At 39.9% G+C, this 14,881-nt stretch overlaps 1 protein-coding gene across 1 annotated transcript; it reads left to right on the top strand.

The window, feature by feature from the left end:
- The first annotated feature begins 3,050 nt into the window (after positions 1-3,050).
- Positions 3,051-8,662, top strand: LOC139940962 (uncharacterized). Its single transcript, XM_071937366.1, has 2 exons — positions 3,051-4,323; positions 4,810-8,662. Exon 1 carries the CDS (start codon positions 3,472-3,474, stop codon positions 4,267-4,269), a length of 798 nt encoding a protein of 265 aa, XP_071793467.1. The 5' UTR covers positions 3,051-3,471; the 3' UTR covers positions 4,270-4,323; positions 4,810-8,662.
- The last annotated feature ends 6,219 nt before the right edge of the window (positions 8,663-14,881 follow it).

The raw sequence follows: 14,881 nt of genomic DNA, 5'->3' as shown, positions 1-14,881 counted from the left end.
TGGTCAAGATTGTAGTAGTTGTACATGGGAGAAGTTCTGAAACAGAGAAGTATAATTGTAAACTGAAGTAGCCGAAAATAAAGCCAACAGGAAAACGACAAACAATGGAATATCGCCCTCTCTTGACAGCCTGTTTGCTTTCAAGTACTTTCGCGTATTATCTTCCTCCGTGATATTTGTACAATTGTACTATGATTTAATTTATTGTCCAAACCAACATCGGACGAAAATCCACGGTAGGTCTTCATGTAAGAGACGCTAACAAAAAGTAAACACATAGAGTTCGATATAGGAGATTTCCCCCCCCCCCCCCCCCAAGTGGACGGCAAACTCTATGGGTGCGTTCGTTGAGCTTTCCTGGGTCGACCCCGGTGTGTGGCGGGGTTTTTGTCCAGGACGAACGTGGGTAATTATCTGCACACGTTCGTCCTGGGAAAAAAAAACCGCCACACACCGGGGTCGACCCAGGGAAGCTAAACGAACGCACCCAATATGATTGTCAAACCGAAGAGTATCGAGCACGCTTTAATCTTTGGTACACTGACGTACAATCCATGGTACAAACTTCTCCTGATGGCGCCCTCTTTTGAATCATCATTCCTCATGTCCATGTTTTTCCCAATGGGGGGGGGGGGGGTTACCGTGGTTTATTCTAGCTCTTACTCGGGGTACCAACGCGTGAGGACTACGACATAGGATCCTCGTGCCTTGTTATAGACATTGGTCACAAAACATACAAAACTGAACTATCTCATGTTGTTAAAATAAGTTTCTATAAAAGTGCTAGGAAATAGTATAGGAAATAGTATAGGGCCTTTTATTGAAAGCAGGAATTAACAAGAAGTGCTTGTATAGGATGGAAGAACATCCGCTCCTCGTGGAGTGTGGGCGGGCTTGAACCATGTCTTCTCTTCAGACGTACATCGACAAGCTTTCCATGTAAGGGAATGCTTCCTGGTCTACGTTGCCCCTTTAATCTCGAAGTCTCTGCCGCCTACTCATCATCTTGCACGCAACAGTCGGCCTCGACGTTGTCCCCCCCATCTCACTCAGTAGACTTGGCTTTCAAGTCTGCGATCGTGGTCTTGATAGTCAATACATTATTGCCTGAAATAGCGCCCTCCTGTAGATAACCCCAGTCATTAGCCTTACGATCACAGTTGGGGCGCATATTTATAAGATATTTTTGTGCGTTTTTTTTTTTGTGGCTGATGCAGAGGAATAACCGCGATCTCAGACTTGAAATCAAGTCTGATCAGTCAGTTACTTCCCATCATCGTACTGGCTATAATTTTGTTCTAGTCTTTTATAGTCTGTCCTGCCACTCATACCAGGATGGTAAAACGATGGCAGCAGGGATCTACATCAGAGGTTTTTACAAACGTTGGGTTGACTGAATTTTATTGCTAAACATGCGATTGCAATTCTGCAATATTTATAGTACACAGAAGATTATTAAAGGTAGAATCATGGAATGTTTTACGAAGAGGCTTTCCTCCCATTCCAAAGCCAAACATATCAATTCAGCCTAAATGTATCAACTCCTAAGTTGAAGCAGAGCCAAAAGGTTGTGAAACGTTGTTGTAATTACCAGTCTGTTAAAGACACTGGACACTATTGGTTATTGTCAAAGACTAGTCTTCACAGTTGGTGTATCTCAACAAATGCATAAAATAACAAAGCTGTGAAAATTTGAGCTCAATCGGTTATCGAGCTTGCGAGATAATATAGAAGGAAAAACACCCTTGTCACACGAAGTTTTGTGTGCTTTCAGATGCTTGATTTCGAAACCTCAAATTCTAAATCTGAGGTCTCGAAATCAAATTCTTGGAAAATTACTCCTTTCTCGAAAACTACGTCACTTCAGAGTGAGCTGTTTCTCACAATGTTTTGTACCATCAACCTCTCCCCATTACTCGTTACCAAAAAAGGTTTCATGCTTATAATTATTTTGAGTAATTACCAATAGTGTCCACTGCCTTTAGTTGTAGAAAAAAGTTCTCATTCAAAAGATTTTGAGTGGCTATAAATTATGATAATCAGCTTGGCGCATGAATTTATGCCTATATTAGTGCAGTTGACTTCTGCATAATCAACCGTTCACTTTTTTGCACAAACACCTCAAACGAAAGTGCTACATTAGTTTTTCAGACGTAGGTCTATCTACTATACATGGGTAGCCTTGCGATTTGATTTGATATTTTTTAGGGTTGGAAGTTGTGTACACAGTGTTTCGTGTACATCTGACAATCTTGCGGCGACCGTGCGTCCTTTGTGATAGATTTGCAGTTTTTAAACATTCTTAATCCAAGGGCAGTAGCTTATTGAATGACAGCAATATTCCTATCATTAAGAAAACAACATACACAGTGATAAAGTACGACCCAGCTAACGAAGAGTATAGCCGTTTGAAGGCACTGGACACGCTTGGTAAGTCAAAGACCAGTATTCTCTCATCATGTTGGTGTATCTCAACACATGCAAAAAGTACCAAGCCTGTGACAGTTTGGGCTGAATAATGGTCATCGAAGTTGCAAGACAATTATGAAAGAAAAAACACCCTTGTTGTACAAATTTGTGTGCGTTCACAGGTTTGGAAATAAAAGGCTTCAGCTGAAGTCTTGTTTTAGTGAGAAATTATACCTCTTTCTCAAAAACTATACGTTACTTCAGAGGGAGTCGTTTCTCACAATGTGTTATAATATCAACAGCTCTCCGTTGCTCAATACCAATTAAGTTTGTATGCTGTTATATTGAGTTATTACTAATAGTGTCCAGTGCCTTTAAACGCAGACGTGCCATTGGACACGACGTCAGTATATTATACGCCCCGCCTACATCAGAACATGTTGGAATGTGATTCCCTCTTCCATTGACTAAACACCGAGCAGACTTTGACTGAATGGAGTCAAGAGCCACGAGTCAGCATTATTATTATTATTTTCTCCATCTGCATTTCCCCTCTCGACGGTCTGGTATTTGTAGGGGCTGGGCATCGCAAGAGTATTGCATTTCGACATTTCTCTCTCTGCTGGTTTGAGTCCGCGGGAGGCTGAGTAGTCACGCGGAGCTGCCAAGTGATTTCTTACACAGAGGACTTCTTCGCAACATCGGGCGGGGCAAGACGGGAGCACATACCGCGGGGTCTGGTGTTTGATTACCGGGCTGCTGACTTTTTGAAGTTTGATAAAAGCAGTTGCATCCCTCCTCCTCCGCACTGCATACTTAACGTTCACATCAAGATATGGTGTAGACAGTGACGCAAATCATCGCAGTAATGCCTCTATGAGATTCGTGAGTGTACCGTGCTTGCTGTGTACCAGTCGTATATGCCTATATTGTGGATATGCAACACACTACGAGCCTCATCATCAACACAGGAACGTACCCATTGATATAGTTCTGGATACATGCTGTAGCTTTTGACAGTAGCTGTCGTCGAAACACCGAAGGGGGAAATCTAGTGCAGCCATGGCTGGAATGAACATTGAGATCAAGATTCCTTTATCCCATCCCCGTGTTGAGTACAGTATTTCGGGCGGTGGTGACAGAGGCTCGATTCCCATTATTGTCTCATCTAATTTACCTGTCTCTGCTTCGCACCAGCAACCGATGATCAAACGGCAGATTTACTCCAGCACCGCTGGCCCACAACAGACCACCGTGACATCAGCTACCCAGCGGACATCATCTGGCCGCCGGGTGGAGGTGAGCGTCCAGCCCACTGCCCCGACCACACCCACCCTTTACCAAGGCTACTATGTGACATCACCGGTGACGGTCAACAACTCGTCGCCCTTCGAGTCGCAGGTGCAAAAACCGGTCATCACGACGAAGCTCGTGAGTCCACCACCGCTGGAAGCACCGGAGCCGGCCCGCCAGAGTAGCCGGGTCGAATGTGACGAGCATCGGTTCATGGTGACCCTGGATGTGAGCCAGTATCGTCCGGAGGATATTGAAGTCAAAGTGAAGGACAACAAGTTGACTGTGCATGCCGAGCAGAGAGAGGGCAACACGGCCTCGGGATACGTCCAACGTGAGTACTACCGTCAGTACACACTGCCCGAGGATGTCGACATCAGCCTCGTCAAGTGCTCGCTCTCTGAAAGCAGAGTGCTGACCGTGGAGGTACCCCGAGTGCCAGCCGAGAGCAACCGGGAAAGATTTATCCCGATCACCATCGATGGAAGCAAAATGTCCCCGGGAGGTGGAAAGCGTACGTACTTTGTTGAGGAGATGACGAGTGACGCAGACTCGTATAGAAAATGAAAAAGGATTAATTTGGAATCTTAGGCAACTACTGTGCAGTCAATGAATCAGAATGTAAGCGTGAAACTTTTTGTTTTGTTTGTGTAACTATAAAATATTTTACAGGGTTCAAAAACAAGTTGCCAATCGCAATAGACCGTGCAAGTTTTGCGCGTATCCGAACATTCTTGGGACTACTTTGATCACAGGGCACGATTTAACAAAGCACTAAAGATTAATGATCACCGTTTAAATTTAGACATCAAATTTGCTTAACAATTAAGAAGGATTCACAGTATAGTAACTCTTTGTGAAATCAGCCACAGGTTCATTGCTTCCACGCATGAATGATACAAACTTGCACACTTCGGGTTCCGATGTTCAAAATACGCGCGAGACTTCCAGTCTATTGCGCCAACATCTTTATCAGACTGTATATTATGGCCATATAATGAGAGATTTTTAAACCCACAATAAGGGAAATTTCAAACTATTTAACAAAAACTAGAGGTGGTTATAAATCATAAAATTATGCTAAAATTGAGTCACATCTCTTTTCAGCCCAGTGCATAATGCCGCCATTTTATGTGAACATAACGAATTATGCAATCTAAACTGTAAAGGCCTACTAAGCCTGGAAACGCAACCTAAATACGTCATTGAGATATTTATAGCGTGAATTTCTACATGTCACATTTCTAACATGATCCAAACCCTTCAATGCGCAAGATGGGAACTCGACACCGAGACAAAAATGCCGGCCAGCAATACCACCAACCCGTAATGGAATGGCATGCTGACCAGTGCGGTCCTTAAGCACACAGTCAACCGAATCTCAACCCCTCATCTCCAACTGTCAAATCATCATCCCGGTCGTGAAATTCCCGTAAAAGTTCATCATTAACGGAGGGCCAACAAGCACGCGGTGCTCGAACTGAATACGCAATTATTCTAGCCGTGAATGAAGAATGTGGATCTCGTCGTGGAATATTTACTCTGTAAGCTTATACAGTGCTTCAGATACCATAGCCAACTAGATCTGGAATGAGTTTTGTGATGGAAGAGCAACACATGTGCATGTAGCTCCACTAAAAGCACGTGGAAGCGTCGAAACTTCATGAGTTAAGTTTTATGTACACTAAAGAGGTTGGATGTGTTTCTGTGCCCATCCGGCACATTAAAGTAAAGGCGTTTCAGTTGACTTCGTCTATAATAATAATTTCCGTCTTATTAGGCAAAGCGTGTGTCACAGATCCATGAACAAAAACGAGCATGCACCTTTTGAAACGGGATAAATTAAACCCTCGAAAATAAAGCCATCTTTACTTTCAATTCATGACAAGGGACACAATGACTGTGGCGCATGGTTTGCCTCTTGCGATACCATAAACAAATTAGCATAACATTATGGAAGGTGTCAATCAGTGACTGTGATTTGGGCTTAATAGAACTGCTTTAATAATTATTGCTTAACAAATGTCTGCTTAGCAGAAATGAGCAGGATACCAGTCAAAATTTGTATACGTTTGAAATGGTAATTTAACTGGTAACCTTATTCTGGGAAGCATTAACATTTTGATGCTGAGCTACCTTTCGTGCTTAAGATGAAATTGGGCCCAGCCGTCGATTTCACCAAACTCTTCTTAACTTAGGATTAATCTCAGGACTTAGGACGAGTTGAGTCCCGCATCCAAATACGTAGGACGCATTGAACCCATCCTAAGTTAGGACGGGTTACTCGTCCTAACTCGAGTTAGGATTAATCCTAGAGTTTCGTGAAATCGGCTGCAGATCTCACAAAATGAGAATTAGTCACTGTAATGTTCAACACACGGTCATTACATTGGAATGCGATGTGAAGTTTTGTAGAGTACGACAAAATAGAAAGTTCTTTCTTTGAAATGATTAGATAGTAATTCCTTCCTACTTGTATTATTATTCCTCAGTTGAAATGTTCATCAAACAGAACTAGATAGATCCATGGCTCTTTTCGAAACTACGGTTTGGGCTTGGGCTCACGCTAGGGCTCCGTCTGTCTGACTGAAGTCCCGTAAGGAGAGCGCAAGTTTCCTAAATAACTTACGGAGCCTAAAAACAAACTCAAGCCCAAGCTATTGTTTCGAAAATGTCCCATGCCACAGTGTGGTCGTTGTGGTAAGGTTCCCTGTATACTGTTCCCTGTACCGACTGTCGTACTGTTAAAGGAGCCATACTTTTAACTCCCAACTTCACATGCGCATTTGATCCACTACAGGTCTACTTGTATTGGGTTACTGTGCTGACGATTCGACCCTAGCAGAGTCAAAGAGTCTCTCTCAAGAAATACTCTGCTTTAAGGGTTGAAATGTCAGGTCATTAACCCTTTCTTTGCATTTATACCAAAGGTGAATTGATGGGTTTAAGCAGTTTACAGAACTTAATTCTATTTCCTCTAGCCTATATTCGGTTAAGAATATTGTGCTCATGGCCCATTAGAAATCTTAGATTCGTGCGCCGAATTCCAAAACATGTCGGTGGGCAGCAGAGACGGAGCCGAAGTTTCGAGAAGACATTATGTCGGTCAAGCAATTTGCAAAATTAGCCACGGCACGGGTGGTGAAAGGCATTGGATATGCTATGGACAGAAAGAGTGGTATTCCATGGGTCAAAACTCAATAGGTTTATCACTGAATCAAAGAGAAGTTGCTATACTGTTCAAGGGGCGTGGTATAATGAAAGTTAAGTGTGCGCTTCTTTTTACTCTGTGCTCGATTTCAAAAAGAGATTGAGTGATCTGAGTTGATCTTAATTGCTATATCTAAGCAAGATGTGATGGAGCAATACACATTATACATGTGATACTGACAACTCATCTTCATGGAAACTTGATGCTATGTCAGAGAATCAAATCATCACACAGTGATGAGGGGCCATGTAATGACGATGATGATGATGGTTGTTGTGCTTTGTGAAATCGAGCCCCTGTCCAAATTTCATAGAGCTGCTTAAGCACAGAAAGTAGCTAAGCACAAAATCATTATGCTTACCAGAAAAGGCCAAACTACCATGTCACATGTACAGTTTGTGGCTGGTATCCTGCTCATTTCTGCTTAGCAGACAATTGTTAAGCAAGATTTTCTGCTTAAGCAGCTCCATGAAATTGGGTCCTATATAGTCAATGTCATTTACTCAAAACTCACGGAATGAGCTTTATTTACCGCTTGAGTGGTGTGACGCGAAACTCTCTCCGTGCATTTTGTCGCACTCAATAAACGATTTGTGAGCACTGTAATCCGTCAATAAATATGCCTTCAGTTTATTTATATAAACCTTGATTCAGATAGTTATGTATCTTCTTAAAAAATATATGAGCTAAAGCAAAAATTATTTGCATAAAATAATGTTAACAATGTTTAAAAAGGCTGTGCAGAGAAAGGAAGGTAAAGCAGTTGTGAGTATTACAAGAAAATCAAGGGGAAACATTTATTTCCTCTTCATTCAGAGGATTTGCATAAATCATGTTTTGTGTTTGTACTTGACCAATCTTTGATCGTTGATATTTGTTTTATTTGCTTAATTGACTTATTTTTAGACTTAAGTATTGATAAAAGAATATTTTTAATGTCTAAATAAATATAAATTTCAACATGGAATGAGGATACAATTCACGTCTTACGAAAAGTAATTGTACCCTTAAATTATAGGCGCCACCGTTATTGCTTATGGTGTTTAATGCATTTTAGTAGTCTAGTTTCCTTTTCAGTCTGCACAATGCATGTGATCGTTGTGTTTAATTATAAAGCTACCATGCTGGGAAATTTCATCAGCCAATGAACACACGTTTGATGTAGCTCAGCTTTAGAAATACGTGGACGTTTTTGATTGGCCAATGACGTGTAACTGAAACTATTTATTTATTTATTTATTTATTTATTTATTTATTTATTTATTTCGATGTGAATAATGTACAACGAACAGGAAATAATGAGCAAAATAATTGTTTGAATTTAACTTATTTGTAGAAATATTGTACTGATATTGATATTAAATAGCTGCAAAATAATTGTTATTTGCATGACAACAAAAGTTTGGCGTTGGTGTAAATACAACTTGACATAAATCTTGAATATGTTACGATGTTTCTGTAAAACTACACAGTGTTGTATTTCACAGTGTAAGTGTAAAATAATAATTGTCACGAAACGTGTAAATACATTAAACTTCGTTGGTAGTGTAAGCTCTTTGTGTCTTGATTGTATTGTCTATGTCATCATTATACAAAACTGTGATAATGCAGTCAAGTAATTATATTCAAACAATTCTATGAGAGGTAGATTTTCGCAAAAGCAAATGTTTCGTTCATTATGCTATTCATAGTTTTCAGTAAAAACATTATTATGACAATTGCGTAACAGAGAATCCAAATTAACATCATGATTTTAAGACAAATGGAACAGTTCTTGCAGAAAATGTTTTTATTTTAACAACCTTTAGTGTAAATTGTGATTCTTCCTTTGTATAATAATGTGAAAACCCATAGTGTCAATATAACACCCCAGTTTGTTGCGATGTCTTTCGTCGAAGCGTCTCTTTAACGCCTAATAGTCTGTATTTTGAAAGATATTTCACCTCCATTTATAACCATTAACTATCATTGCAGTCTCGACAATAATTGACCATTACATCGTTCAGTTAACTGGGGTATAAACTGCGAGCGGGCAATCTGAAATAACATTACTTTGACTATAGCCTCTTAGCGGGCACATTATATAGCTATAACCATCAACTTGGAATGTTACCCGAGAGATACGGGAATGACGTGAAAGCCGTGGGCTATTCTACGTTTTTAATGTCAACCATCCTGTGCATTCTTCAGTCATACCGAACCCCCTCCATATTCAGACCGATTTAGGTCTTGAAACATCAAACTCATAATTTCATGATGAGTACATACTGTGCATTGCAATGACCATGACCATGTATTGGGTATCAAGCTTTCAGAAATAATTATTCCATGAAATGGTAATGTCAGGAACAATGTCAAGAATGGTCTATTGCTAAATGCCATGCACTGCGAGTGATTTTGACAATGAAAACGTTTATTGGTTTAGAGTTAAAGGGCGGGCATGCACACGGCATTGTTAGACTATGTTCACAGATTTTCAGATAACGTATAACTGCACATGGCCATGGTGGAAACTTCCCTTAAAAATGTTTGCCTGAAATGCTAAAGCGGTACGTATTTTCAAAAATGACTGAAGCCCGGCTTAAGCCCGATTTTCGCTGCAAATGTTTCGCATGAGTTGCCCAAGTATCAACTCTTGTTCGTTGCGAATTTGTGACGTCAAAATTCGAACAAGCGTTCGCATTTGCAGGAAGTATATATGAACATGGGCTTTAGTCTATAATCGCTACCATAGCCAAATCTCAACGGATATAACGAGGAATTTGCTAGCAACATACCACAAAGCAGACTTTACACTAGATAACGCTGACCCAATGTCTGGACCAGTACATACTGACTGATAGAGGATTACAATCGCTTCACTCCTAACCCCAGACAAAAGTTGTTAACATTTCAGAACGTACACCTATAAGGGGGGGGGGAACTATTCAGGTCATCTCGCGCAAACGAAGAAACCTCGTTTTAAGAGTCCGTTGAGATGTCTCAGAAAATGTCAACTGAATGATGGCCATACGGATGCTGTCATCATCGCTATAGGCCGTTTAACATGGTGCATATAGGGGGTCGCGTGCCATCATGCTGGATGCTTTAAAGGGTTTGGGTCTTTTTTTTGTGGGACACAATACACAACATTTCCACATGTCAATTACATTGGTTTAAAGATAGAAAGCTTCACTTCAAGTAATATTTGCCGAGCTGTAGTTTTTGAGAATTGAGTGGAACAATTTCACGAATTTGGTTTCGTCTCACTGAGATGAAAACATCATTTTTAGAATGTACAACGGATTTACGCAACTCTCCAGAAAGCATTGCTGTGATTTTCCCTTTTTCTTAAGACTTTACGACCAATGCAGCTGAAGCATACACATCTTCATTCACAGTGAGTAGGGATTTATACCATGGCCAAAAACTTGATCCTACAAAAGGTTTCAAAATACTTTAATGACAGTGTGTGCTCTTCCACGGCATCCTTCTGATATACAGCCCTTATAAATGTCTTATAGAGTTTAGTATAGTTCTATGAAATGCGAAGAATCTCTGACTATTTATTCAAAGGAATTCGTGCAAAGCGGAGGCACCGAATCTGTGGCTTGTGTCCAATTATCGACTCCAGCGTAAGCTACATGTTATCTTACTATAATTAGTGTACCGCTGGGACTCATTTCGTTTGTCAATAATTTCTTGAAGTTTAAAGTGTTTTAGGAATTTGAAGCAGGAAAAAAACCGCTTTATACATAAAAAAAACCATAAAAAAACTCATAAGAACAGCAACAACGCATTTAAGGTTTAAAAAACAAAAAGGCCCACAAACCACCGTAAACAACAACATCAACACAACAAAATCAAATCAGCATAACACACCGACAACGACGGATGGGCCTACTTCGTCAGTACCGATATCATCAGCTATAACAACTATAGCCTATAAGCAAAGAACAAGGAAAGGCAACATCAAAAGTATTTCCACAAGATCATTAATATTTCAAATCCGCCTATATCACTGTGTGATACCTGACCAGCAAGTGATTATCAAAACATGGCATGCGATCATAATATCTCAACACAATTAGTATGCATTTAAAAACCCTGATATCCAATATGCAAGCAATCATTGTTTGTTTTTATTAACGCAGTCCGTTCGCATGGAATACGTCTTTTCTATCCTATAAACTTGTTACGTTACATTTTCAACTGGAATATAAACGTGCAGGATCAGCATAGATTGAAATTTCATCCGGGAACATAAACCCATAGCTGAAACACAATGCTGTGTAGAATATAGATACCAAATAAGGCCAGCTGAAATCACCAACATGTGAAATCAAATGGCATCCCTGTACCATTAGAGTATAAATCACATTACTGCCCTCTTGGCCCTGCCGTCGTCATGAGACTTTCATCCCACTATCGGCTCTTGTTCTTCCTTCATCTTTTGTCTCGTTGTTGACAATTTTTTCCTCAACATAAGATGGGAAATTTAGACTCCGCAGTCTAAAACGTAAACAAACTCTGACTATGTTTAAAGAGTCAAGTTCATAATTTGTTGTACAAGTCGGAATTTATGGGTGTTGGAGTTTCTGTTTGTGTGGGTTGTGTCAGTTTAAAAAAAAATCAATGAATGGCAATTTTAATTTAGGTAGTTGTTGGAAATGTTTTAATAAATACGCTGTGACTGAGCATGTACAATATTTACAAAATGTTTTAGATTACGCTTCATCCGTAAGCGACTTCTAAGATTTGAAAAGGACGCGCGAACTGGTACAACATTATTTTTGTAAACATTCTCAATGTCACACCTTCACTTTAACTTGATCATCTGTTTTACTCATCATCATCATCATCATCCACAGCAGAGCATGGTGAGTCAAAGCCGTGTCGCCTGACGACCTACCCAGAGCATTAGCGAAGTACAAACATAACAGGCCATCTGTATCAAGCGGTGTTCTGATGGGATTGCCACATTGTCACATCAAAACATATCGCATGAAATACTCCATCCTGTATTAAAATGACTTAGACTGCACATTAACGTCGTGAAGGCTTCACAACAATGCAACATTCTTTTTTGGTTCAAATGATATGTCACACTCGTGGAGAGCCGAACTAAATGTAAATTGATCATAAGCAACTGAATGGGTTAGAGAAATAACCCACATTCAAAGTTTATGGACAACACAGATCTGAAGATTGAACAAACAAAAAAATGTTATGAATCAAAATCAGTTACTTGGGAATATTGTGGTCCGGGAAATATTCAGTGCCGCCATTGTTTGAAAATGCTGGAACGAAATGACCAAGGTGGCCTATAATGAAGTTCTATTTTGTAGCAAGTGAAGGGTTTTTAGTGACATTTACCACAGTTTGTATACCATGCTCGAACGTGTGCACATTTTGTAGGTCCAAATAGTACTTTATTTGAAGGCAGTAGACACTATTGGTAATTACTCAAAATAATTATTAGCATAAAACCTTTCTTGGTGACGAGTAATGGGGAGAGGTTGATGGTATAAACCATTGTGAGAAACGGCTTCCTCTGAAGTAAAGTAGTTTTCGAGAAAGAAGTAATTTTCCACGAACTTGATTTCGAGACCTCAGATTTAGAATCTGAAGTCTCGAAATCAAGCATCTGAAAGCACACAACCTCGTGTGACAACAGGGTGTTTTTTCTTCCATTATTATCTCGCAACTTCGATGACCGATTGAGCTCAAATTTTCACAGTTTTGTTATTTTCTGCATATATGTGTAGATACAGCAAGTGAGAAGACTGGTCTTTGACAACTACCAATAGTGTCCAATGTCTTTAACGAACCATTTTTCTCTGTTAAGAAGTCTTGCTTACAAATCCTCCAAAGAATTCCTGTGATTCGCAGAACACAATGAAGGCACAATAAGGGGGGGGGGGGGGGTGTCCACCATGTCACATACTGAGCACCGTATGTTGGCATAGTGGTCAAAGTTTGCAAAGAGAAGAATGACCCTTAAAGGTACTAGACACGTTTAGTAATTGTCAAAGACCAGTCTTCTCACTTGGTGTATCTCAACATTTGCATAAAATAACAAACTTGTGAAAATTTGAGCTCAATCGGTCGTCGAAGTTGCGAGATAGCAATCAAAGTAAAACACCTTGTCACACGAAGTAGTGTGCTTTCAGATGCTTGATTTCGAGACCTCAAATTCGAAATCTGAGGTCTCGAAATCAACGTCTCACAATGTTTTATACTATCAACAGCTCCCCATTACTCATTACCAAGGTAGGTTTTATGCTAATAATTATTTTGAGTAATTACCTGTTAATTGCCTTTAACAGAAACTTAGACAGTAGGCCTACCCGCTAAGACTTGGAGCTGAAAGAGACGCATGCAAATGCTTTTCTTGTCATGTTGACTGACAGTTCAAACAATGCATTTCATTTATTATTCTAAACCTCAGATGACATTTGTTTTCGGATGCGAAGACAAAATTCACGAAAGATGACGAGGGCGGGATTGACTGATGGTGTCGTTGTCATCAAAATGACTGGAAAATCTGAATGATTCGGTAAATCTGATCACATCCACCCAAACCAAACGGTGCAATGCCATTATTTATAGTGTCCACCATTTTTCAAAAAGGCCGCTTCGAAGTTTATCTATACATAAAATCACCCCACTGAATAGATAGGCAGCAATGACTTCTTGTCCATTTAAACTTCATGCAAGCCCAATATGCAACTTTAATGATTACCATTTTTTTCTCTCTTATAGAGTCTCGGACTCATAATTATTTGATCGACGCGGTCAGCGCTCGGCGGGAATGTTTGGCAAGAAACCCCGCGTATACCGGTGAATTCCACGCTGCTCCAGCAAGAAATTACTGAAATTCTGGAATGAAAAATTAGACCGTGGTTGCCCGTAAGACAAATACCGACGAGAGCTGGCGAAGTGCGAACTGATTTGACGGGCAAACCTAAAAACAATCGCGCATGCAGTGCTGCGGATTGGAAGGCGCAGTGGCTTCGGATGACAGGAAGGAAGAATGTATTCTGAGACGTTCATAATAAAACAAGAAAGTTATAAGTTTATGATAAATGTCAAGTTGCATTTCAGAAGGTGATTGAATTTATGCTTTAATTAGCTACGGGAAAAAATCAAATTGCTGGATCTTGGGAAAGAGGTTGAAGCGATCCGATAATTTTGAGAATTATTGGCCGGTTGGCATCTTGATTTTCTGTGTACAGCAAAATTGCCACTCTGTCGAAGTGCTTTTCAATTGGGATTTCTTGTCTTTTCTTAATCGATTCATAAAAGAGAATCCTTCAAACAAAAATCTGGAAATGTTTTGAGCATAGCAATTCTGTAATACAAAAGAAAAATCGCCTCCCAGCTCTTTGTTATATGATGCAGGTTCGAAACTCCGTCCTCACACTTTACCATCAAAGTGTTGAAATGCCATGTACGATTTGAAATTGTGCACGGATAGAGATGAAATCTAGCAAGGTTTGCAGTTACACCGTTATGAGAAATAACAAAGCAATGAGTTGAGGTGTCGCTGAAAAGAACTGGTGTATATAAGACAACTCGACATATCGATCAGTGCACTGATGATTTCATTGGAAGTTTTTTCATCTTTTTAAAGCGTTCTCTTGATCATGGCAGACGATTAGAAAATAATGGTCATATGAATACGAACATCAGGCAGTAAAACAAATTTACCACCGTCATCACGCACAATGTTTATGTATCTGTTAAAACGCAAATTTATTTTGAGGACTCAATTTTATCTCCCCCAAATTTTAAACCGCTCAGATTGCTCTAAAACTAATTATGTGCAAAGAAACATTTGTGTTTCGAAGAGAGTAGTACCAACCAAAACGAATAATATAATATGCTAACAATCATTTGTGCTCAGCCCAAATGAATGGAGTATGATGCCACGCCCCTCCTCGCCTACATTCACATACCCCATGTGTGAAGGCCAAGTTTACAAAA

The sequence above is a fragment of the Asterias amurensis genome, chromosome 8, assembly GCF_032118995.1.
Source record: "Asterias amurensis chromosome 8, ASM3211899v1".
Classification (NCBI taxonomy): Eukaryota; Metazoa; Echinodermata; class Asteroidea; order Forcipulatida; family Asteriidae; genus Asterias; species Asterias amurensis.
Note: the sequence above shows the minus strand (reverse complement) of the source record. Positions and strands in the feature narration are given on the sequence as shown.

Coding starts and splice junctions, on each gene's coding strand:
- LOC139940962 (XM_071937366.1), top strand. CDS start 3,472: ATGGCTGGAATGAACATTGAGATCAAGATTCCTTTATCCCATCCCCGT.